The 26,183-nt window shown below is 45.8% G+C and overlaps 1 protein-coding gene across 7 annotated transcripts in view; it reads right to left on the reverse strand.

The window, feature by feature from the left end:
* The window catches only part of SLC8A1 (solute carrier family 8 member A1), a 438,247-nt gene that overhangs the window by 28,342 nt on the left and 383,722 nt on the right, over positions 1-26,183 (reverse strand). For all 7 annotated transcript variants that reach the window (XM_075535797.1, XM_075535795.1, XM_075535796.1 and 4 more), the window contains one exon: positions 14,492-14,767. In XM_075535797.1, coding sequence (XP_075391912.1) covers positions 14,492-14,767 — 276 coding nt within the window. The remainder of the gene's footprint in view (positions 1-14,491; positions 14,768-26,183) is intronic.

Genomic DNA, 26,183 nt, shown 5'->3' on the forward strand with positions numbered 1-26,183 from the left:
TTGCCACCATCATGTCCCATCGTTGTGGTTATTTGTTATTTTGCTACCGAGGCAGCTCAGGAATGGAAAGCTATAATTAGTCCTCTGCTGGGCCTGTTTGAGGACCCCAGTGGGGCTCATTGGAGTGTGGAGCCACAGAAGGCTTTGCTTGTTTTTGCAAGCTGCGATTTTCTACAGCGATAGCCTAAGAATAGCCTGCAATTTATGGACGACTATGCCATACAGCCCTCCAGGGTCCGTGGGACAGAGGGGAGCAACCGCATAGTTTCCCGATTGTAAATAACAGGACGCGCATAAGGCTTTTCTCCAAGCGCGTGTGCAAAATACAGGATTTATAGGTGCTGAGCTAAACGAAGCTTCTCAGCCAGAGTCACCGATAGATTTAGCATTTTTGGATCGTGTGTCAGAAAGGGGGGCTGCACAGCCCAAGGCACTGAAGAGATGCACACCCTTCCCTGGACTGGAGCTCAGTATGCACAAGGCATACGTAACGGAGGCTTCACCAAAGGCAGGCTGAGAGGTCTGTGTGCTGAGAAGCAGCGCCGTCTTTCCAGCTGGCACATATGGTGCAGAAATGCAAAGCGCCATGATTTCATGCCTGGCATGTGCACGATCCCACACTGGTATTAACATCCTTTTATAGCCTCCTGTAAGACTTGCCTTTTCAACCGAGGAAGCATTTTATTTGCTTTCTATTCTAAAAATAGCCACAAGGTCTTTAATTCATCTTGTCACTTATACAGCACCGTGACGCCGCCATGAAGCTAGGCTTTGGTACAGGCTGTCCTTTCTTCCTTTGAAATTAGCAACAACCTGCCTTTCTCTGTCCAGAGAGGTCACGTACATGACCCTCTTGAACAGGCCTGCATTGCTTCCTCGTGGTGACAATGGGTTTACATTGAGCTGGGGCCAGCAAGAGGGTCACGGTTGGTCAGTGGTAGAATCCTTGCTTTCTCTGCGGGAATCTGGTTTGATTCTTAGTACTGCGCCTCATGCAGAGAAACTACTCATCTGCGAGTGTAGGCGTGTGTGAGACTACGGCATGGCCCACGCTTCAGCAGAGCTTCAACTAAGATGGACTAGGAAGTAGGTCATGATACTGTTAATTCCAAAGATCAGCCCACGGATCACAATGCTCTGATCCACAACAAAGCATGGGGATCCTACCAGACATCCAGTTGTTGTTCTCTTCTGCATGAGTCACCACAGCCCCAGAGTGACGAACAGTGAACAAGGAGTCAACAACCAGAATCTAGAGGATGTGTCTCTGCAGTCATGGATGAATGAAGGAGCTGCTTCCTGAGCACAAACGGAAATGGCTAAGCCTGCCAGTAAACATGAGATTCTGTCGGGGTGGGTGGTTCAAACGACTAACCTCTAAGGTTGGCAGTTCAGACCCATCCAGAGGTCCTTCCACGTCCATGGGGCTGCCCATGAGTCAGAACTGAATAGACAGCAACCTGCAACCACAGGATACTACCCCAGAGTCAGTGCTAATTCTGTGCACCATGTTGTAATCCACCAGATCCCTAGTATTTCCTACGACATGAGTCAAAGATACTGTTCCATAAAAGGATGATTTTAAAAGATGAACCAGTCCACCCATGTACATCTCAAGCACCGAAGACTCAAGATATTGCATACATGTATGTCCAGTCTAAAGACATCTATAGAGAAGTTTGTAACGAGTGAAGTGAAAGTATCTAAGAAGGGTTACAGAACTCATGGCAAGCTTTGACACTGAATATGAATGTACGTAACACAGGAGAATCCACAACACCTCTGACATCTTTCCATGGAAAGTGGTTCTTATAAAATAGAACAAGAACATCTCCGGGGACAGAAAGGATATTAGTAGCTGTCATCTGTCTTATGGACTGAATTGTGCCCACTCCCCAACCTCCTCAGAATCATATATTGAAAACTTCTTCCATGCCTGAGACTATAGAATATAGGGGCTTCTTTGTTAGGTTATGGAGCCCCGATGCGCTGTTGGGTCAGGGTTGAGCTGCTTAGTGCAAGGTCAATGGATCGAATCCACCAGCTGTTCCACAGGGTACAGAGGACCACTGTCTGCTCCATAAAGAAGTCGTGTCAGAAGCCCTCTATAGGATCACAGGGAGGCAGAATTGACTTGGTGGCAGCAGGTTTGACTTGGAGTTCGCTATTGAGACCATATATATATGTATATATATATACACACATATATACATATATGTGTATATGAAATCTTACTTTTGAGAAAGAGATGAGAAACAGCGCAACAAGCACACACGGAAAGATTAGATGCCATATGGAAATCTTAAAGGGACAGCAAGGGGAATGCTAAAGCACAAGGATTTCCCCCCCAGAATGGACAGATAGATGGTTGCTTGTCTAGAACCAGAACCCCGGATTTGGACTGCTGGGAGTTCCCTGATGGTGTAGTGGGCTACACATCAGGCTGTTAACCACAAGGTCAGCAGTTTGAACCCACCAGCCGCTCCGCGTGAGAGAGATGAAACGTTCTGCTCTCATAGACAGTATCAGAAGCCCAGAGGGGCAGTTCTACCCTGTCTGATAGGGGCACTATGAGTCAGAATGGACTCAATGGCAGGAGTTTGAGTCCCAAGTGAACAATTAAAAAAGTTTCATTCATTGAAGTCACTGATTGGTGATCTTCTGTGAAAGTAGCATAAAACGACCACTCTGTCAATGGCCATAAGGGAGCGTATCCAGGTGAGGAAAACATTCTAAAACTGGATTGAAGGAATGCTTGTGCACCTCAGTAAATTTACTAAAAAATTATTGGATTGCATACTTTAAATTGGTGGATTTTATAGTATGTCATGTCTTGATAAAATTTGATTAAAAATAGCTGTGCTCCCTGTACTTGAGATTTGGGGGTACCACATCTTTTCAAATGTGAAAAGGGTGATAGAGTAACTACCTCCATATTATTTGCAAGTCATTTCTTTTTTTTAAAACCATTTTATGTGGGGCTCTTACAGATCTTATCACAATCCATTCATCCATCCATTGTGAGTAAGTCATTTCTCACAGACCCACGTGCTTGTGAATTCCCATGGAGCAAAATAGCGTTCTGCTTCTCCTATACGTGATGAGAAGATTTCTGGTGACGCAGTGGTAACCGAAAGGGCAGCTGTTTGAACTTATTAGCCACTCACAAAGATGTGACAGTCTAATTTGGTAGAGATTACAGCCTTGGAACCCGGTGGGGAAGTTCCCCTCTGTCCTATGACTTGATATCTATGTGATGGCAACAGATATATGTGGTACGAATTCCCTTTGGAGACCACTTGGAGTCTGAGAAGTAGACGTTATTTCCATTCATATCACACATTCATATAACACCCTCCCCCAACTCCAAGCATACACACACACACACACACACACACACACACCTGTACCACAGGATGCTTTTGCTGTGTCCTGGCATTGGCTCGCTTAGAATAGGTAAGAAATCTCAGATAAATAGTATCATTTTCAACTCCTCTCTTATGCTGTGATTTTTAGGGGGCTGAGTGGAATTGGCCGATATGGGGGGTTGGGGCACTGATCCAAAGGCTCTTCAGTTCTTTAGACGGAGTGACACTTGTGAGCACTCCTGTTCTCGGGACCTCCTCCCAGAAATGACATCATGTTTATCATCTACGTTCCCCTCTAGCCTGGCACTCACTGCCTGAAGCCCACAGAGTGCTGTCCCTAAGCCGTTGAGAAAAACACATGAAAGGTTATCCCTGCCAACCGGGGGTGGGGTGGGGGTGGAGGTGAGAATAAGGAATCACAAGCCGTCTCTGGAACAAGGAAAAATGAAGACCAAACAGCCTCCGAATGGATCATCCCCAGGTTCTCACTAAGGCTCTGCGTCTACTGAACATAGCCTCGTCCCTGGTAGTTTTTGGTTGAAGGTAATAGCCAGCTTTGCTGCCATTTATGGATCCCAGCCTGTGGGAGCTAGGGTCTAGCCTTCCTGTGCTTTGCTCTCTGCTGTAACAGTTTAGCTTTGTCGGCTTCCTTCAATTCTAATGGCATAAATGATTCATGGCAAAACCAGCTGGCAAGGACAGAGTGTTTACTTCAGTCTGATACGACCCTGGGAGTGAGTGATTGGGGTTGTTCTGAGCTCCTCTGGCCATGTCCCCGTGGTAGTCTTGCCTCTTAACCTGATGACAGGCCTGAGGTCCATTTTCACCAGGCCGGACCTTGCCTGTGGCATGACAGTGATTGCTTCTTAAAGTGTATGCACACCACATATGCTTGCCCACTAGGGACCTTCTTGGGGTAACTGACACCACAGTCACTGAGGCATCTTGGCTCTGGATAAAGTAAATCCTATTAATTTCCCATTAAGCTGCTGTAAAATGCTAACCATTCAATTAAATATGTATAGGTACTCCTGCCACTGTACTCCCTCTTGAATGCGGTGACTACTGTATTCAGAGGAGAAAGAAATTTGAGAAACTGGAGGAAACGGGCCGTTGGGAAAGCCCACTCCAGCAACAATCTTATCCAAAGATACTAAGAAAGACAAGATCAAGGATTTAGTTGGTTTTCAAGGTTTTGTTTTTTCATAATAGCAACTTTACTCTGTCGAACAGTCGGCTTGGGCCAGTGGGTCCCAAGGTTGTAGCTCTTTACGGGAGCAGAGCGCCTCCTCTTTCTCCCGAGGAGTGGCTGCCACCTTCAAACTGCTGCTTTTGTGGTTCGCAGCCCAATGCTAAACCCACTGAGCCACTGTGAGTCAGAATTGAGCCTCTATTTTTAAATTGTTGCAAGATAGCCGAGTTAGAGACACCATGAGGTCAAAACCAAATTAACAGTAGACTGACGTGGAAGGAGAGGGAAATCCAATAGTTTGCTGTGCCTGGCACATCTGGATTCCGGGTGGCCCAGTAGTTAAATGGCTGGCTGCTAACTGAAAGCTCAGCAGTTAGAAACTACCGGCTTCTCTGTGAGATGAAAACGAGGCTGTCTGCTTCTGTAGAGACGCACAGCCTGGGAAACCCCAAGGAGTAACTCTACTCTGTCCTATGAGGTCACTAAGGGTCAGAGTTGACTACATAGCAGTGGGTTGGGGTTGGTCTACCATGTGCTAGGTCCTTTGCTGGGTACTTTATAAATGTCACCTCATGGATCCTCCTTACAACTCTGTGAGTTAGGTTTTCATATTGCCATTGTTCAGATTCAGAAATGAAGGCATAGGGGGGTCGACTGTCTTCCCTCTGTGATGCTCATACACTGAGTTAGTGGTAAGGCTTGGATTTGAACCCACGTCTGTCTGGCCTTACAGCTCCTGCTCTTTCATGTTATCAGCGGTACCTACCCACCAGTCACTCCTTGGGTAAAAGATGAGACTCTCTGCTTTCCTAAAAACGTAGAGCCTCAGAAACCCTCTCTAGGGTTACTATGAGTCTGAATTGAATTGATGGCAGTGGGTTGGAAGGATCCCAGGGGTTGGGGGTGCCCATTGGCTACTAACCAAAAATTGGAGGTTTGAATCTACCAAGACACGTCTTGGAAAGAAAGGTCTGAGGTTCTCCTTCTGAAAAATCAGGCACTGAAATTCCACGGAGCACAATTCCATTCTGAGACACAGGGGCTTGGAAAAGATGCTGTGGAAACTAGCTTCAGTACATCCTTATTAACAATGCACAAAAGAAGCATCTGCATAATTCCAACACTGAGGTTTGTTAACCAATCAACTACCTAGCTGTGTGCCCAGCACTGAGAATAATGTGCCCAGCCTGCAAATGATCTAGTGAATTGGACTCCTGCTGTTCTTCAAAGCAGCTCCGACAGTGGGTGTTCAGAAGGACTGTCCCTGGAGAAGTGTTTCTTTTGGCTGAAGGGCTGCTGGGTTCCATTCCGAACCACCTCTGTGGCTATAAAGGGGTGGTCCAGGGCGCTTACTGATCCATGCATTGAACCACTTCTCCACCCAGTCTCCGATTTCTGCTCAGACACGTAGGAGACTGGCACTGATTTCCCAAAATGTCTGTAAATCGTCGCAGAAGGTGACTGCCAGAAGAATGCTGCGAAATACTCTTCTTGGGTCCACGACACCCGTGCCTGGGGAGACAGCTTCTCTTGGAACACAGTGGGCCCGACTGAAACCCACTGCCATCACGTTGATTCCAACTCATACTGGCCCTACATAGAGCTTCTGAGACCATCCTTCTTTTTAAGGGGACACACGGTTGCATCTTCCTCCCGTGGAGCAGCTTGTAGATTCTAAACACTGAGCTTAAGGGTTAGCAGTCCAACACTTATCCCACTAGGCTACCAGGTCCCCGCCGCCTATCCCCAAGATGAGCAAAGTCCCCCTTGCGTTCAGTTCCATCAGAGGTGCACAGACATGCTGAGATGTTTTATGTTCACATCCAATTTCCCCCAACTGGATCAAAGCCGCACAGCATTGAAGGGTTTCCAGGAGTCCTAGTGTTTTAATTTTTACATGTTGGAAATATAAAGATTTTCTCAGTATAGAATTATATCTCTACTTGTTTCAGAAACTATTTGAAGCATGGACTGTACTACTTGCCCACACTAAACAAAGGACTGCATGAGTTTAAATGAAATATGTTATGACTGAAACCGCTAAATATATTCCCACTATTGTTTGCCATAAAGGTAGAAAATACTAAAATTGAGGACCCTCCGCTTCCCTAAAAAGGATGGGAAATTCTGAACAGTGTAAGACATCAGGAGAGGGATCTGGTGACACTACCTTTTAAATAATCTCATTAAAGCATTGTTAAGTTCCAGACTGGAAGAATAAACAATAATAGAGACTCCACAATTGACTAACTAAATGATGTCACTTAGGACTGATAACTCATCTGTTCTCTCGGAGTCTTAATTTCCTTCGGTATCACGAAGATGCTGACACTCACTCTCCTGTCTATTCAGCTGTGATTCAAACTGACCCTTTGCACCGCAGAAGAAAACACTGCCTTGGCCTGCGCCATCACCACAATTGTTGCTGTGAAAAAGCACATCGTTGCAGCCACTGTGTCAATCCATCTTTCCAGTGACCCCTATGTTATAGAGCACGGAGCTCTCCCCCAGGGACTGGTCCTCACTGACGTCTCATCAGTCTCTCCTCCAAGGACCATTCTGGCTGTGCTTCTTGTCCCTCCTTCTGGTGGTCTACAGCCTTATTCACTATGCTTCGCCAGGTGCTTTGGACGCGTTATCAGGAGGGACCCGTATCTGGGGAAGGACATCAATGTCCTGTAAAGTAGAGGGACAGTGAAAAAGAGGGAAGCTCTCCAAGAGGTAGACCGACACAGTGCCTGCAACAATGGACTCTAGCAGGACACACTAGGGGGAGGATGAGCAGGGACAGTGGTAAGTAGTATTTAATTTTGTTCAACACAGGGTCATTACAGGTCAAAGCCGGTTCAAGGGTATCCAACACCCACCAGCTGCTCCACAGGAGAGAGGTGAAGCGTTCTCCTCCTGTAAAGGTTCACAGCATACTGATTAGTGTGCTACACGTCGGGTTGCTAACTATAAGGTCAGCCGTTTAAAGATCCCCAGCCACCCCTTGGGAGAAAGACGAGGTTTTCTACCCTTGAGAGTTGCAATCCTGGAAATGGGGAGCAGTTCTACCCAGTCCCGCAGGATTGCTAGGAGTCGGAATTGACTCGGTGGCAGTGTGTTTGCGTCTTGAAGTGATACGACTTCATCTTCTCATCAAGTCTCAGTTGCTGTGTATTAGATGCCTGTTTTGCAGATGAAGCGGCCGAGACTCGGAGGGGCAAGATACTAGTTAGTCTGCTTAGTGAGTTGCCCTTAGAAGTTGCCAGTGCCGGTGCCATCCACGGTGATGCGTGGCTGGGACTGTTTCATCGCAAGTGTAAGGCTGGACCTTTTCAGAAGCAGAGTGAGTGCAAAAGGCTTTCTCCGGAGGCCTCTCCGGTGTACTTGACCATCCAGCTTTTCAATTAGTAGTTAAGTGCTTCATCATTTATGTCATCAGGGACTCGAAATACCAGTCAGAGTTTATAATTCAGTTCCTGAGCTTAAGTCACTGGAACATAATGATCATCCAGTTTGACCAGGTTTCTATCAAATTCCTCCTCTAGCACTTGCCAGTCTGGAAGTGATAGAGCTTCAAAATGACATGCATTTCTCTAAAATAAGGCTTTATTTTCATTAAAAAAACATTCGATATAACACTGGTAAAAATACTGTGTTTTCTCTCCTTTTGTGCCTTAAAATCTCCAGAGGAAAATAAGTCCTACATGAAATAATTCAAAAGATAACAGGTTATCCAAAGCACTGGCAGGGACTAGAAGAGCCACACGGTCGGGGCAGAGGAATCGCACACGACACCCATGTTCACATTTCTCTGGCTCCAGTTGCAAAAATCGTCATAATGATAACAATAAAATAACAAGAAGACAGAGGGAACACCAGGTGGGCCTAAGGCACAGTTTAATTAAAAGAACGTATGGAGAAAGACAGAGACAAAAACCTTAATGAGCCAAAAATACTCTCAACTTGTCATGTAAAGTATTCGCCAGAGTTAGAGAAGAAAAAGAGAAGCCAATTCTAGTTACATCCAGTGTAAAGAGGAGACAGGGCGGGGTGGGGGATCTCATTTGGAATCTAGTATGGAAGCTGGAATATCAATGACCTAATTTGGAATCTAGTGTCGATGGTCTACTCAAGTAAAGAAGTACACATTAAACTAAGGTGTTTTCCAGTCCAAAAAACAAGCCTAAGTTCTTTCTTATTTTGCTCTTCCTCATCAGGGAATGTGGGGCCTGCTTTCCACAGAGACAGTGCGGGGTCACGGAGGTTCCATTTCACCCGATAAACGAAATCTCTTCAGTGCCAAGAGTCTGCTTCAAAGAAAGAAGGCCGAAGACACAACAGTTCCCATCAGTTCCCACGAGAGCCAACTTTAAGAAAGAGGATAAACGAGGATGCCTCTATCCCTCATGGCCTTTCCATTAGACCTTTTCCCTCTCCACCAGCTCACTCATGCCTAACATCCAAGAGTGAGCCACACTGTAAAACTACCTACTGTTTATCTCCCTTAATGCACAATTTCAATTCTTAAGTCTTAAGATGAAAGTATTTGATTGAACCCAATGGTACTAAGGTGTACAAGACTAACAGCATTCATGTGTACACATACACACAAACATATGATTCCATGAGTTATTCGTTACCTAGGCACCACGATATGAGCCAGGGCTCATATAATATATATACTCATATAATTAACTATATATACTCATATAATTATATATAGATAAGTTTTCTGGATCCACGAGACTTTCAGTTCATTGAGGACAGCTAGATAACACTAACAATCAAAACCAAAACTTGAGAAGGTGACAGTACTTTGCATAGAGAAGGCTGATCTAGAAGATTTAATGGACCACTTCACATCCAGTAATTAGGAAAGGTCTTTGGAAGAGGTGACATTTAAGATGAGCTAATTATAGAAGAAAGCGTCCATCTTGTGAAAATGAAGTGGGCTGGGTGGAGGGAGCATTTTAGACACCAAGCACAGATCCTGAGAAGGAATTAGATTCCGGGTTGGGGGAGACAGGAGAGGGCTAGTGAAACTGGAAAACAATGGGCAAAAGGGAGAACAGAATGCAAACCTGCCCCCCACCAGCCACTGCCACTGATGAATGAGGAGGGTACCCTAAATAAAGCAGGGGGCACTGGGAGACAGCAGGAGCGCTTGATTGACATCTTAAAATGACTTGTAGCTGATCTTGGGAAACAACTGTTGGAGAGCCGAAGCAGGGAGAGAGACAGGAGAGACTGCAGGAATCTGAAATGAGAAGGTGGCTGCTGGAGCTACGCTAGTGGTAATGGATTTTGCTCAATTTGGATCTGAATGGGCCTGATCAAGATATGTTACAGAAAAGGTCTGAAGGACTTCTAAATGCATCTACTCCAGCTTGAGGAAAGAGAAGAAATCAAGAAAGCACGAGTAGATGCTGCTGATTACTGAGAAGAGAGAGACCTGGAATGAACAGGGTTGATGGAAAGATAGGCGGGTTGTAGGGCAATGGGAAGCAACAGCTTATTTTAGACACGATAATTCTGAGGTGCAAACTGCACACCCAGCAGTATGTGGCATACGGTAGGCTGGGGGTTCACTCAGCTATTGATTAACAGGTGGGATGTTGTAATCTACCCAAAAGAGGCTCGGAAGAAAGGCCTGAGGTACCCGCGTTTTCAAAGGGTGCATCCTTGAAAATCTCAGGGGACATCCTTTTCTGAAATATGGGTTGCGATGAGTCAAAATCCATTTGAGAGCCACTCGGCATTTTCTGTCGTTGTTTGATTGGCTTTTTTTGGAGGTGGGGGTGTTGGGGGAGAAGAGAAGGTGAGCTTGGAAACAGACATTTGGTAATTACTGGCATGTACATGGCCCTTGAGCCATGGGCACAGATATGATGGCCCAGGGAGTGCGTACGGAGCAAGGAGCGAGGCAGCCTGGAGGTCATGCTGTAGCTCCTTCGAGCATTTGGAAGTAGAGAGCCACTGATCCGGAAGCTTCCTTGTCTTGAGACAGAAAGTTGTAGAGAAATATGCTCAGGGCAAAAGAAGGTCCCAAAACAACAGGTGATGTATAGGCCCTTAAACTATATATATAAATATATATACACATTATGAATTGGGAGTTAATTTCTATATCGTATCATTCCATAGTTCAATCACATCAAACAGAATTGTACAATTGCTGAGATAATTATTTTCCAAACATTCTTTTTCTTCCTGGACTCCTTGACCTCATCTCTCTTTTACACCCACCTCCCCCCCCCCCACCCACTACATTAGGCCTTTTTTAAAGACCTGATAGGCACTCTTCCAGAAGCGTGTGGGAGAAAGACTAGACCATCTACTTCCAGAGACACTTCAGGCTAGAACCCCGCAAAGTAGTTCAGCTCTGCCCTGCCTGAGGGCTGCTGCCACGGGAAGTAGGCTGGATTGCAACTAACCACCACCATGGGTACCCTCTACTGCTGAGGGGAGGTGGAGGTTCTTTTGCCTTTCGCCCAGGAGATTCTAATGAGTCTCTGAACAGCAATAGCATGAAGGTGGGCTTCTTTCTGATAGGATTTTGAAAAACAGGGTATAATATTCTTCAGGAGCAATGTGGGTGTATCATCTTGCTACGAGGTCGGACTGTCAGGAGGAGGCCTTGAATCTTTGCTGGCCTATCAGATTTTAACAATCTCACTTTAAAAAACAAACAAATCTCTGAAGTAGATCAGAGAGTCAGGAGTCCTTCTCCTTCAGAAGAAAAAAAAGGCAAGCAGTCAGCCTTGAGACAAAGTTGGGCCTCAGCACCAGAGCCTGTGAGTACAGGCTGAGTGTGAAGTCTAGTTTTATGTATTTTTCTTCTGCCTAGCAGCTGCACTTTGATGTCTGAGAACAATGGCGTCATTCTTGTTTCTTGAGGAGAATATAATAATGTTTCTTGAGGGGATATAATAATGCCCTTCCCCGAATCAGCAGGGTTGGAGAAGAGAGAGAGGGAGAGAGGGAGAAAGGGATGTAGAGAGAGAGAGAGAGAGAGAGAGAATTCATGTAGTGTCTTGTGCAATTTGCATAGCCATGTTTTGGGAAGGAGTATTTGTTTACATAGTGTGGTAGTTACATAATCTGGTGTCATTTTTGGGACTTGAGAGGATTAAGAGTGAAGGGGTGGAGTCCAGTCTGTCCATTGGGTCATAGCCAATGAGGCCTTTGTGTGGGCATGGTCTTCCCCTGAGAATTCTGGGAACTCTGAATTCCTTGGAGGCAGGAGAGACTGTCTCTGCTGACTCCCTGGGAGACATTGCAGCTGACAAGACACATGGAACTACTCTAGTGCCTGGAGCTGGAGAGCCACATGGACCTACCCTGAAGCAACCAGACCTCTGAAGCTGGAGAAGCCACATAGTGACCCCTGCCAGCACTGAGATGCTTACAATGCCACTGGATCCTAAGACTTTCTACCCACTGGCCTGTGATCATCCTGCATTCGGCATCATTGCATGTGGTTTGTGAGTCTGAAGAGGACTTATAGGCTAATATTGGACTTATGGTCTTGGACTGGACTGGGTTGGGATGCTTTCTTAATGTATAATTACCCTTTATATAAAACTCTCTCTTAAATGCATTTGTTTCTTTAGTCTACCCAGACTAACACACAGAGATAAATGTATGTGATCATACCTGTGAATATATTGTTTAGGGATCATGGTGCACAGTTAATATTGCAGCAAATTACAGGAATTCTCTCAGCGGCAAGGCCAAGAATTTGTCTCCCTATAGGGAGACTTTATGGCAGTGTAGAGAAATCATTTGACAATGAAAGATTTTGTGGTATTCTCCCTAAATACGTTATCTTAGCTCTTAATGTCTTGACCTTGAATTCTGAGCTCGTTTTAAGTAGCAGAACAAGTGACTCCTGTAAATGCAAAGGTTTACTGTAATCTACAATTTGTGTAACAAATAATCATCCCAATCCTAAGTATATGGCTTTTATCTTCTTGGAAAGAGACAGAAGAAAGGGCCATTTTGGAAGATTAGCATATAGTACAATGAGGCAGTATGGAATATTTGAACTGAGGGGCTGAAGGATATCAAATGCAGGAACAGAGATTTGATGTAGGAGGACCATTTTTTTTAAACCTTTAGAAAGCAAGAAAGGAGTTTAATAGGATGAGCTGCTGGCTTTACAGGAAGACAGGCTTTTTGTGAATAACTGTTATGAGAGACCTGACTTTTGCCTTTACTATAATTTACACATATTCTCCTCCAGGATTCAATTCATAGCTAACGTGTGTGTAAACTTGAGCATCATTCTATTGGGGGAAGTGGCTCCCGTAGCATATTCTCCCATAGAAACCTCACATACAGGCAGTGGCTCCTACTGGCATGCTCTTTCAGCTGTGTGTATATTCATTAAAGAAAGCAACTTGAGATGATAATATTTTAAAGTTTCCCTTTATGCTTGCTAAATTTCTGGGAAAACTAAATATTAATAACTCAGTGTGGAGCTGCTGGAATGTACTTAGGGTTGAGAAAGAATCTGCTATTCTCTGAGGTCCAAGGTCAACCAAAAATTTGTGAACACCCTGGCTCAGGAAGATGTGAGCAAATTACTTCCATAAATCCCCGGCTCCTCTATAAAGTCAGTCGCACACTAAAATAAAATGCTAACAAGTATTGGAGAATATGTACAGACCTTGCAATAAATTCAGATGTACATTAGACTCATGTATGCTAAGCTTATCTGCACTTCTGGCCCCTACACGCATTCAATAGGTTGGGATAAGCTCAAACCAAAAAACTCACTGCCACAGTGTCCATGCTGTCTCATCATGACCCTGTAGGACAGCGTAGACCGGTCTCAGTGGGTTTCTGCGACTGTAACTGTTTACGGAATAAAGGACCCCATCTTTCTCCCTCAGCGCGGCTAGTGGTTTCCAAATGCCGATCTTGCAGATGAACCCTCAACACATAACCACTACGCCACAAAGGCTCTTTGGGATAAGCTCAAGTATTTCTTTTCTTATAAAGAAATTTAAAAAGGAAAACAAGTTCCAGGTAATCCTAATGCTTATGGAAATAAGAACATGACTGATGCCAATGTGGTATTTGGAAGGATGAGGTTTTCCTAAAGCATCGGCATAAACGTCAACTATAGTTGAAGCTTAGAAGAAGTGGCATTGGAGAATGCTTTGTTGTGTGCATTTTTGCCACAATTGAAGATAACAAACTGAATAACAATCAGGGAAAGGAAGAAGACAGTGTTCTAAAATGATAGTGGCAATGATTGTGCAACTCTTCTTGATATGACTGATCTACTGAATTGGATGATATGTGGGTGAAGGGCCGATAAAACTGTTTTCTAAATATAAAATAAATAAATTCAGCTTTTGAAGGGTGCATAAAGGTCCATGTGATGTCCATTAAGCCTGCTCATTTTTATCACGATGGTGTTGCCCTCTTGATCATTGCCTATTTCTTTCTAGTCGCTTCCATTAACATCCATATCCACAAAACTATTGTTCCAGATCTCCAGGATGTGAGCTCACTGTCCCAGCAAGTACCCGGTATCATGGAAGTCATCCCAGTGAAAAGCAAATACTTATAAGACAGCAAGTTCGTTCTTGAGGATTCTGAAATTTCTTTGGTTTTTCCCCTTTTCTTACCTCTTTCTTTGGAAAACGCCAATTGTTACAGGAAGCTGACCAATCTAACCACCCACCAACCCGTCCTTTCCATGCAGGCCCGGGAGAACCAGAGGGGCCTTTTTCCTATCTTCACGATGCTACTGACCAGCTCACTACCCTTGAGAAGTGCGGCAATGGTGTATGGACCCAGGCAGTGACTACATCTCGAAGGTCTCATCCCGCAGAGACCAGGTTTGCTACCATAGGCCTTTAAAGGGTAGGAAAGAAAGGGTCAAGGAGGGAAAGGATGTGGGGAAGTTACATATGAATGTATCCTCTACCTGGCACCGAAGTTCCAAGTGCAACGAACACCACTGCTGTCACGGAGTCTTTCAGGCCAATGGTGCAGCCGAAGTGGGAAGCCAGGTCGCCAATGAACGCTGTCAGTAGGCCGATCATGAGGATGGATACAATGAAACATGCCCAGCCGTTCCAATATTCTGTCGGGGGCACGAAGGCGAAGAGGACCTTCCAGAACACGGTCAGAAAATGCATCACGTAGTCGAAGCAGGAGGGCAGTTTCTCCTCCCCACATTCATCATCGTCATCGTCTTCCCCTGCAGAGACAGGAAAGCAGCGCATCATTGAAACGTGCTGTCAGGACTTCTTCCCAGGTCAGGGTTAAGTTCCAAGGGCTAGGTCATTACGATGACTAGCAGCCCGATACAGAAACAGCAGATGACTGTATCACCACATCCTCCCCTTTACGGTGAGCACCTTGCTGTGTCCCTGATGAGATCATACGTTAGCACCACCTACTCCTTCCCCCATATTGCTGCAGAAGAGTGTGCCCCACCCGCACAGATCATGAGGGAGGGCCATCAGTTTTTGAGAGTCAGGCTGGTCCAAGTTCTGACTCCCTCCCTATTCCCAGAGACCTCTCCCACTTTTACCATCATTGTGCAGGATGAGTGGTCCAAGTTCCTTCCCCCAAAGACCCCCAAGTTCCCTTGACTGTCTTTCTGGGGCCTGAAAGGGCCTGGGTGCCAAAGTGGGGTGTACACTGTCTACTGGTTACACACACACACACACTTTGTCCCCTACCCCCATCTTTATTAGAATGGATAAGTTTGCTCCCATGTCCAGGCTCAGCCTCAGCTCTTCACCCTTAAAAATGTAGTTGCTACAGGTTACTCGCCTGCTGACCCCACCTCCACTGACCTCCAGCCCGCTAAGGTAGGCTTCAGCGGTGTCAATCAGCTGATGTGGGGTCCATGGGGTCTAGCTATCTAAGGGCTTCTTTTCAGAGTTCCTGTTGATCATGGCTCAGTCTGTTCCTCCCGCCCCTGGGGACTGGAAAATGTTGTCCAACCCGGGGAACCCACTTCCTCTCTGGCCCTGAGGGTAGCCTGGCTTCAGGGCCCCAGCTGCTGCTGCCCATTCCTCATTCCTCTGGGGACATCCAGGGCCTTCTGGGTAGTGTTCTGTTCCCGACAGCTCAAGTCCTCCCTTTGATCTTTGCAGGACCCTCATGGCTGAGGGTGGTGACAATTCCTCTCCTGTCCCTGAAAGTAAGAGTAACACAAGCTTCCTGTTCATGTGTACACAGATCTGCAGATGAAGGAGCCTGTCAGGGGTCTCGGTGTCCATTGCTGTCTGATGTGCATTATTAATGTGCAGAAGAGTTGGAAACAAGATCATTTACTATCGCCATATGCATTCAATGTCAGATAATGAGACAGTGATAAGCAAGGAGTAGATATATTCCTAGGTTTGGCAGATAGTTTTGAAAGAAAACTTCTGGAAGACTTTGTTCATCTCTTTCAACCTCATTACCAGGGATCTACTCCACTTCATCCAACTAATGAAGCTGGAAGCGGGTGGGGCTGCCCAGTCTTGTCGCTGACTATGCTTCTGAGATCACAGGCAAGGAACAAATCCATAGGAACCAGGTGACACTCTCTGTGGTGTGAAGTGCCTCTCACAAACCACAAAGGGATAAATGTGGGGATTTATCACCTGCCACTTTCCAGGGGAGAGAGAAGGGACAAGAGCCCATTCTTCAATGAGCACAGTCAGAAATATTCTGCCAATAAGTTTGGGGGAATCGGTGGAAAAAGTAGCTTCATCATAGAGCAGCGGTTCTCAATCCCTTTCACAGGGGTCGCCTAAGACCATCGGAAAACATATATTTTCAATGGTCTTAGGAAACCCAGACACCGCTCCTCTATCCGTCTCCAGGTGGTCCGCCCACATGCAGATGTGCCCACCTATGAGTACCTGGAGCGAAGACTGTTACCCATGCTACACAAGGCTTCAAGACAACATTTCGTTGATTTGCCATTACAAATAAATATTTCACAATATATAATTACATCTTGTTCTTGTGATTGCTCAGTCTGCATTAATTAGGTTCCATTTGTAACAATGAAAATACATCCTACATATTAGATATTTACATGATGATGTAGCAAAATGACAGTGATGAAGTAGCAACGAGAATAACTTTATGGATGGGAGTCAGCACAACATGAGGAACTATATGAAAGGGTATCGGCCTTAGAAAGGTTGAGAACCACTGGCTTAGAGGCTTTGAATGGTCTTCCATAATCTCCGTGGAGGCTTCCATTGGCTGAATCAGCCCATGGGTAGAGACTTATTTGGTGGGAACTTAAAGTCTTCACCTCACTGAAAAGAGTGTGATTCACTAGATTTAAGACACCATTGGTGATCCTTTCTCCCCACTTCTCCTCCGTGCACCCTTAACTGTGCCACGTCTCTTAATCTCTCCCTCGGAGTCCCTGGATCCCTGGAGGGATAGTGGGCTACACACATTGAGCTACTAACCACGGTCTGCAGTTCAAAACCACCAGTCCGTTCCATGGGAGCAAGATGAAGCTTTCTACCCCTGTAAAGAGTTACGTTTTAGAAACCTAGAGAGGCAGTCCTATGGGGTCGCTGGCCGTAAGAATGGAGTCTGTGGCGGTGAGTTTTGTTTTATTTATAAGTCCCTGGGTGGGGCAAATGATGAACGCACTTGACTGCTCATTGGAAGGTTGAAGCTTTAAGTACCTGCGGTGTTCTCCATCACAAGGTACCGTAAATTGGAGTCAACTTAGGGCAACTAGTTTTTCTGGTAATATCAACCTTGTTGAACAGCCAAAGATGGTTTTTAATCAAAACCCCTCTTTGGGCCCACTACGTCATGGGGAAGGAAGAGCTTCTCCATGACCCAATTATCCTTTCTTGTTCTTATCCATATCGGCGTTTTTCTTCTTTCGTGTTTCTTCGCACCCACCTGTCTTTTACCCTACACTTGAGCTCCAGATAGAAAACAGAAAAGCTGCAGTTGTCTGGGCAGATGCTAGGGGGAGGGAAGAGAAGGCTGTGAGGAACCATGAGCCTTCCCTCCCTCTTCTCCCTGAGAGAAACCCTGGTGCTATGCTAATGAGTTACAGACTAGTTGCTCAGCAAGGAGGTAGCAGTGAGAGACCTCACCCCTTCCCCCAGCAGTTCCACAGGAGAGAGATGAGGCTTTCTGCTCTCATATCATAAAGACTTCTAGTCTCAGATCGCTATGCATCAAGTCAACTCATGGCAGTGAGTTTCAGTGTTTCTTCTCCTTCAACATGCCCTCTAAAGGGGGTGCACATACCCACCCACAGAAGCTCAGCAGGCGACACTGCGGGTCAGAAAACCACACTGCATTTCTGGTCTTCCTTCTTTTGTATCAGATCCTTTGAAACTTCTCCCTTTGAGGGCATTTTAGAATTTCATAGGGCACATTGGGGAAGCACTGCATTTTAATGAATCACTGACATGCAGAATCACAGATGATGCTGCCTCTGGGTTGCTACAAAATTACTTATCATCAGGTGTGTCAGTCTCATATTTTGAACCTGAACAAGAAAACAAATAATGAACTTCTCAGAAGAAGTGACACTTAGAAAATCGAGAGTAGATATTACATTTGTTTTCAAGATGGAAATAATAACACCTTTGCTATGAGGAGTAGGCAGGGGAATAATTAGATCATCTCGGCAAGGTGTTTTAGGAGATTTTAAGGTAATGATTACTGGGGCAGTCAGTATTATTTTCCTGCTTCGAATCGTTCCTGTGTTGCTCCATCGTTATTTAACTGCTTAGCCATCATGCTGGGTCCTAAGGTTACATATCAGGCTTTTAGAAACAAATTTTAATCTTCCCCCTATACGATTAACTTCAGGACTTGTGCATGTTAGAGACTTAAAGAGAGTGATCAAGATAAGGTGAGAGTGAGAGCAAGGGAGACGGAATTCCCTTTCCTCCTGGTGGCCTTCCTGCATGCCAAGAAACCTTCAATGCTTTCAATGCTCAAGTCTGGAATGAGGCCCATCTGTTTGACTGTGTTTGAAGGTAGAAGTGGCTTCCCATCTTTTCCCCTGGGATCTGTCTTGATGCTCTTTATAAATTATCATCTCTATCTCAGATGACATTTAAATATTTAAAATGACCACTGACTGCCATGCATGATGCTCAATTACCCCTGCCTGGGAAAGACAAAGAAATAATATGTTCATCCATCACCATCTGGATGACACTTACAAGTCTGCTCCTGAGGAAGAGCAGGGGGACATTAAAAATAAGCAAAAACCTGAGGACATCTTTCATGTGAAGGCAAAGATGACTGCTGCTGGCTCTGCATGCGTGTGCCCACATCGCTGCCCCCTCTGGGTCACTGGGGTTACCTAATTCTTTTGAATCTCTTCTTTGCACTAGCAGAGTCAGGTGGCTGGGTTCGCGTTTACACAATCCTGAGCTAATTCCTGTTAGATCTGTCTTTTCAGCTTTGTGGGTTCCACTCATGGAAGATGGCAAACAGTCTTCAGTGTATTCAATTAACCCCCTCCTCAGTCTTGAAAGTGGCCTCCTGCATACATGTTGGACATCCTAAAATAACTACAAAAGCAGGGGAATCATTAAGATCACAGGTGCTGGTGAGTGGCAGCACTTCAGCTCTTGAGAAAGCCATTGCACCCACCCTGCTCAGGAACAGGAGAAGAAAGGGCCTATCTCAGCAGTTGACGGTCAAAGGCAACCCCTGAGCTTGGCACCTTCAGATAACATGTATTCTAAATAAGGCAAGGATCCTGGGGAGGTGCATATTGTTAACACATTCTGCCTCTAATCCAAAGAGAAGCTAGTGTGGTGTGGTGGACACTTGGGTCTGAAGACTTAGTTCCTCTTCTAGCTCTACAGCCTGTTCTGATTGTCTCAGATCCTCATCCGTCAAATGAGTTCCCTACCTCCTACATCACAGGGCTATTGCAAGGACCAGAAGAGGAAACCTTGAAGGCCTGTGTATAACTGGAAATCCCATAGAGATGGACGACCCATACCATCTTTGTTACCGCTCAGATGGAGGCTGTACATCCTTGCGACCTGAACTTCCTGGTGCATTTCCCTGAGCTGCTTGATTTTAAGAAAAGATTGAAGACAAGAACTAAGGGAGGGGACAGGACTACTATGTGATAGGCAGTGAGTGAAGTTCTTTCACATGACTGATCTTACCCGACCCTCAACAATAACTCCCTGAGGCAGGTATAATTAATCCCATTGAAGTTCAGAGAATTTGAGCCACATAGTTGGTATGTGGCTAAACTGAGATTCGTTTTAACAGTCCAAGGGAGATTTTATGACACTTGATGCCTTGCTGAAGCAACTCTAGCTTGGTATCTACCTCATTCATATTGGCTCACCGTTTGAATCTGAGACCCCTATATAAGTACAATACTGCTTCTCTCTCTGAATATGAACATACCAATGTGCGATTTTGTACTTGCTTCTTTTAGATAGAGTGATATATATCAGGAAAACAATGATCAAAAACATTATCAAATAAATGTGGTAAGAGGAGGGTTGCCATTTCAACCATCATTGCCTGCCACGTGCTTCATCATGCAGCTCCATGACCGTCAGCTACCATGTTTCCTTGCATAGTCAGCCCTGTGCTCTTTCTCAAGATCCCGAGGATCCACTGTGCACAGGAAACTGGACAATACAACCCAGAGAGGACCTCGTGGTTGCGGCATCATTGTGGTGGCCTTTTGGGTTCACTACTTTAGATTGTGACAACTTTCTTGTTTCCATTTCTAGCTGCCAAAGGTTACCCTGTTAGTGGGGCATGACTAGCTCTGAACCCCAAAACTTGTAGAGGTAGGATGAACCCCCCCAAACCTGTCAGATCATTCCAGTTATTCATTTAATTATAACTAGCCCCTCTGTATTGCATGAGAGAGACGAGGAAGCCGTCCGGGAGCATGAGGCCAACCTTCCTGCCATCCGCTGATCTTTGTAACCCAGTAAGGAACACTGGGGTCCAGTCACTGGGCAGCTAAGCAACGTATTGGCGGCATTGGACCGACCAGCTGCTCTGCAGGAGAAAATCATGGCAGTCTGCTTCCACAAGATCCACAGCCTGGGAAACACGAGGGGACAATTCCACGCTGCCCTGTGGGTCGCTAGGAGTCCGGAGGGGCTCGCTGGCAACCGGAAGGTTACTCAGGAGCCTCCTCTATGATAGGAGGGGGGGCTTTAAAAAGCTTGTGAGAACATGCAATGAAAGACCACGGCCTTTTCTCACACACGCGCCGACGTCTCCTCGCACACATGGGTCATGGTGCGGCTTCATTTTAGATTGCTTTCCTATGGTCTACACACAGGCCACTGTGAAACAGGAGAGGGGCATCTGATGCCACCGTTCTGGGTGACAGGTTGTCAATAAAGACATAAAAGTGAGCGTTGGGGAGGCAAAAGCTCAGCCGAGTATTCATTCCTTCATTTAGGTGGGGGTGGACTCTCTGTGTGCTCAGCAACAAAAGAGACGCCCTTTCCAAGAAGAAACCAACCAAGGATTTACCTCTTGTTCTGGAGAAAGGCTACGAATGCTGCGCTCTGACCTCATCTGTGGGAAACACTCACATGCTCGCCGGTGCACGGCAGAAGGGGTCCACGATTCCCCCCACTGAGTGCCGTGCAAGGTACTTCCTCAGCAGGACATTCAAACCGCAATCTAGTCAAATGTCCAGATGGACACTATCGAAGCAGCATCCAGGAAAATGCAGTCGGTACTTTGGTGAGCCGACATGTGGACACAGAGCAAGAACCCTCCGGAGTGTCGTGATTCCACTCGCAACACCTTCAAGTGGCTGAGTCAGAATTGTCAGGTCACAACTGGTTTGCTTTGATTGACTGTTTGGAGGGCTAGCGGGAGACGATGTGCACCAGTGCTGGGAAGAGACCGAAGACGACGTCATACTCTGTGACTTTCAACATGTCTGGGACAAATGAACCATTCCCACCAAGCACAGCAGGCTGACTCGGTTAGGCCATGATGGAGCTTGTTAGGAAGGATAATGCAGCCCAAGAATGATCTAAAGTGACAGAAATAGTTCTCAGCAATCCAGCCACTGTCCAAATGAAAAACAAAACAAAAAAAACCCCCGGACACTCTAAGAAGTTTAGCTCCTTGGGAGTTTGATGATTAGCAAAATTAATCTGTTTAAAACTGAAAATTGACTGCTTAGCTTTCCTCTCTCTTTTTACAAATCCCTGTGTGTGACCAGAGTGCTCCGAAGGACCACGGGTTAACGTAATTACTACCATGCTTTTACCCCAAGCCTGTGTTTGCCAAATAACACATGGCGTTCAGAGTATCCTGTTAGTCTTTATTAGCTGTAGAATTGGTAGAAGCTCAGCCCCCGCCCCTTTCCCCAATAAAAAAGCTTCTTCCCTATAGACTCCAGCATCTGAAGGAAGACGTACCTTCAACAAGTAGAACTAATACTCAGGCAAGCGTAGAGGTCTACTTGTGCAGAGGGTTTAGTGACAGTGGGGAGAATCTGGGCACGCTGGACTGGAAGACTGAGCCGAAGGCCTTGATAATGTTTTGAAAATACCAGCAGCTGCTTCTAAATTAACCTCCTGCCGTGTGGGAGTTTGAGTCTGGGAAGAAGCGTTTGGGAGACCTGGAATTTCCCGCAGAAGCGACTGGACAGGTACATGGGGGTAGAGAGGTGCCAAAGGTTGCCTCACGTGTGGAGGACCATCCAAGGCTCGCTCTGATTCCTTTCAGGTGCTGCTGTGGCTAAGCTATGAATTCAGGTTTACCTACTGAGCGGTAAATTCCTGTTGTCGGCTGCCGTGACCATGACCATGACCGTGGCCGTGGCCCCTACGCATGGCTCCCCCCATGTGTTAAAGTAGAACTACTACTTGAGGCTTCCGTGGTAGATACATGCATCTCAATCCCTGTCCTGCCAGCAAGTTGGCCAAATAGTTATTTTCACCATTAAAAAAAATAGAGACCTCGAGGCTCAAAGTTTAAGTGTGTGCTTACGAGACCTAGACCTCTTTCCACCACCTTACTCCAAGGGCTTGAGCCTTGCGAAAATCCCACAGAGAAACATCTGTGGGTTGGTCCCGCAGAAATCTATTCTGATAAACATCTAAGGTTATTTGGTATTGCACTATGAAAAGTGTAACTGGTAAATACATGCTCTCCTTTAACAGAATATCTAAAATAGTGAATTACTCTTAAGGTGAAATGGTGAATTACTCTTTTAAGGATCGAAGGGAGAGCTCTATCTCCTTGATTCTTCATAAGAAATCTGATTTATAACTTTTAAAGCTCTTTGGACAATTCCTTCATCGCTGATCTGTTGGAAAATGGGATGCCTCTCATTTTGGTGACAAATTGCGTCCCGTCCACGTAGCAAACAGGAAGGACTCTGGCCTTTCGGCAATAACCACTGGCCTCATAGTCTCAGAATACTTGAACTTCCTTGGTTCTCTGACCCTGGGGTATGTGAGTTGATTTGCTGGCAAACTGGAGAGGCCAGTTGAGAATCTAAGACTGCAGTCATGGACTCGGTTTGCACAATGCCAAGTGACTGCAGTTCCCCAGGGGCCCCTTCTCCTCCTGCTCACTTGGTTCTGCTAAGGTGTACAGACTGAATGTTATTCCACAAAGTATCTGTTGTATAGCCTCCCCTCTGTGCCCGTCGCGAAGATCTTCCTTTGAAATGGGCAATCGTTGCTAAGGTAGCCCTGGTGGCTTGGTGGTTAGGAGCTGGGATGCCAACCGCAAGGTGAGCAGTTTGAAACCATCTGCTCCTTGGGAGAAAGAGCGGACTTTCTACTCCCGTGAACAATCACAGTCTCAGAAACTCAGAGGCAGTTCTAACCTGTCCTATAGGGTAGCTTTGAGCTGACATTGACTTGATGGCAGTTAAGTTTATGCTTTGGTCTTGTCTTTGCTATGTTAAAATGACAAAATTAGTATAAGGTGTGTGAATTAATTATGATTATTTGATAAAAAAGCAAGCCAGGAAACAAAGATGGGTCCAAGAAGGATGTCAAGCCACATGGCGACTGCCAAGGAACCTGGAAGCAGAAGTGGAAGAGACCAGGACCTTGCTCCAACATGGATGGAGACAGAAGGTCTTCCCCTAAAGCCCACACTCTGACTTTGACTTCTAGCCTCAACAACGAGAAGATAAATTTCAGTTTGTTGAACTTTGGTTGTGACATTTCGATTTTAGCAGCACTAGGTAAGTAAATCTAAAAGCCAGGTTAGGTTCATTACCATGTCGTCAATTCTGACTCATAGCGGCCCTCGAGGAGAGGGTCGAAGTGGCTCTCCTGGGAGCAGAAAGCCTCCTCCTTCTCCTATGGGGCCCTTCAGTTAGCAGCCCGAAGTGCAACTCCATCCCCACCCCCCAGGCTCCTCTCGATGACACTGGACTAGTGAAAGCATCGCTACTGGTGATGAGGGGGCACAAATTCTGTGCCTCAGTTTCTGATCCTGAAAAACGAGATGGCCACAACTCACTTTCCCTTTGGTACTTTTGAAAAGGTAAATTGGATTTGTAAGAATGATGAGATACTAAAATCTACAGTATACTCTAAACTCAGTTCAGATGGAAGGATTAGCTCATCGGTGTTATTTGGATACAGTACCTTCCTGACTTCAATTTCTTGACAGTGTACCCTGAGGCGGACGGTGACAATCTTGATGGTCTGCCTGCCAGTGGTTTTTCCGTGTTTCATAAATAATCACCCTTCTATTGAGCTATTGTGATGCTTCTCTTCAATGTCAATCATGTTAAAATCTCTCTCCTTCTCAGTATCAGTGAGTTTGTGCTCTATCTCGTTACAAGAAGCTTTGACCCGGATGCTATTCAGATTATAGGTCTGAACTCTAAAAAATATTTCATTTCACTTTCCTGTATTACAGCCTACACTGAACCTTTAACCTCAACCTATTTCTCTACTAAATGTTCAAATTGAATGACCACATTGAAGGTGTGGCTTTTATTGGTACCCGTAATTTCTCCAGCAAATATTTAGCAAAAATGTATGTGGCAGGAACAATTGTAGACATTGCAAATAATGATTCTAGATTTCCAGAAAAATTGATCCAATAAGATTCTAGAGCTCATGGCATTTCTATTTGGGCAAAGGATAGATTAACTAATTGACCGGACAAATGAACAGAAGGCTCACTCCAGACATGAAGGCAATGATGTTGGGTAATATAGTCAAGGGTGAATGGTCGTTAAGAAACCTTTCGGAGGAAAATCGTAGAATATGTGATTCTGTGACTCCTGGTGACCCGTGTGTGTCAGGGCTGAACTGTGCTCCATCTGGTTTGTAAAGACAAGTTTTGCTTCAAAAGCACGTCACTCAGTTGCCTGCCTCCTCACGGAACCTCCAGACTCTCAGTGAGTCACTTGCCCCACCTAAAATCTACAAGAATGCGACCTTGATGATGAGAGCGAGGCAGTGTTAGGGAAAACAAAATCAGACACACACATCTCCAGGCTCAGGAAGAAGCGTGAGTGGAGTGTGAAGCGTAAGCCCATTGGCTAAGCAGCATTATGCTTTGGGAGGCATAGGTCGTACCAAGGTGGATAGAGGGTCTGCCTTTGGATGAAAACACACGGGCCAAAGGGTGAATTCTAACATCTGTTTTCTCAGCTCACAGATGCATTCATTAACACCTACCGTGCCGGATTGCTGTGAGATTTGCATAAACCATGGCTAGTGCCTACGTTCACGTTCATTCACTGCTGTGAACATGTTGGTCCAGGAAAGCTTCAACCTACTTGTGCTTTGACTCTTCCTAAACCATCACGTCGCCATGGGGACCCAGAGCTAATGGTGGGAGGGCGCGGGCGACATTTCAAGATTAAGGCATCAATTTCACAAACACTAAATTGGAGCCATGTCCAGTGTCAAATTCCCCTCGCTGGTCCTAATTTATTTGTCTGTAGCGAGTTATATGCTATGGGTTTCGCTGCATATCAGTAAGCACAAGTGAGGCCATGCTTGCTTTGCGTAACAGGTACCCAGCCCTCGCAATGTCACGTCGGTAGCAAACTGCAGAGTAAGTGCCTTCGGTCCCCAAAGGGTTTGTTCGATGTTGGAAGAGACATGTTCCTTCTGTGGCTCAGTTTCTTATTGATGAAAAGGAGAGGCTGGTTGGAACAGCTGACCCCAAGCTCCTTTCTGGCTCTTTGCCAGAAATTTGACCTCTGATGCTCTCACAGGACCAAGACACAACATCCAGCCAGGCAAGACAAAGACCAGGCAGGGGAGCTGCAAGGAGCAAGAGGGCTTCCAGGTCTGTGGGCTCAGGCAAGTGGAGGCTTTCGTTGGCAGGAATCAAGATGACAAGGCTTCTAGCAAGAGAGCCGGCTGGGAGCAGTAAGATCAAGTGCTGTGAGTCAGTTTTATGAGACTCCTTGCTGACTCTGTGTGTGTGTGTGTGTGTGTGTGTGTGTGTGTGTGTGTGTGTGTGTGTGTGTGTAAGGATCACAGCTATCTCCTCCTCCTTCCACATTTTTGGATGATGTTCAAGTGCTTCCCGACTGGGAAAGCCTACAAAGGCTAGCCAGCCCCCCGCCCCTGCCATGTGTAAGCAACAACTAAAACCGCATTCACATCTCCACCGTTGCTGCCAAACAAAAGAGCCTCTGGATCCCGGGATGG

The sequence above is a fragment of the Tenrec ecaudatus genome, chromosome 17 (genome assembly GCF_050624435.1).
Source record: "Tenrec ecaudatus isolate mTenEca1 chromosome 17, mTenEca1.hap1, whole genome shotgun sequence".
In the NCBI taxonomy this organism is placed as follows: Eukaryota; Metazoa; Chordata; class Mammalia; order Afrosoricida; family Tenrecidae; genus Tenrec; species Tenrec ecaudatus.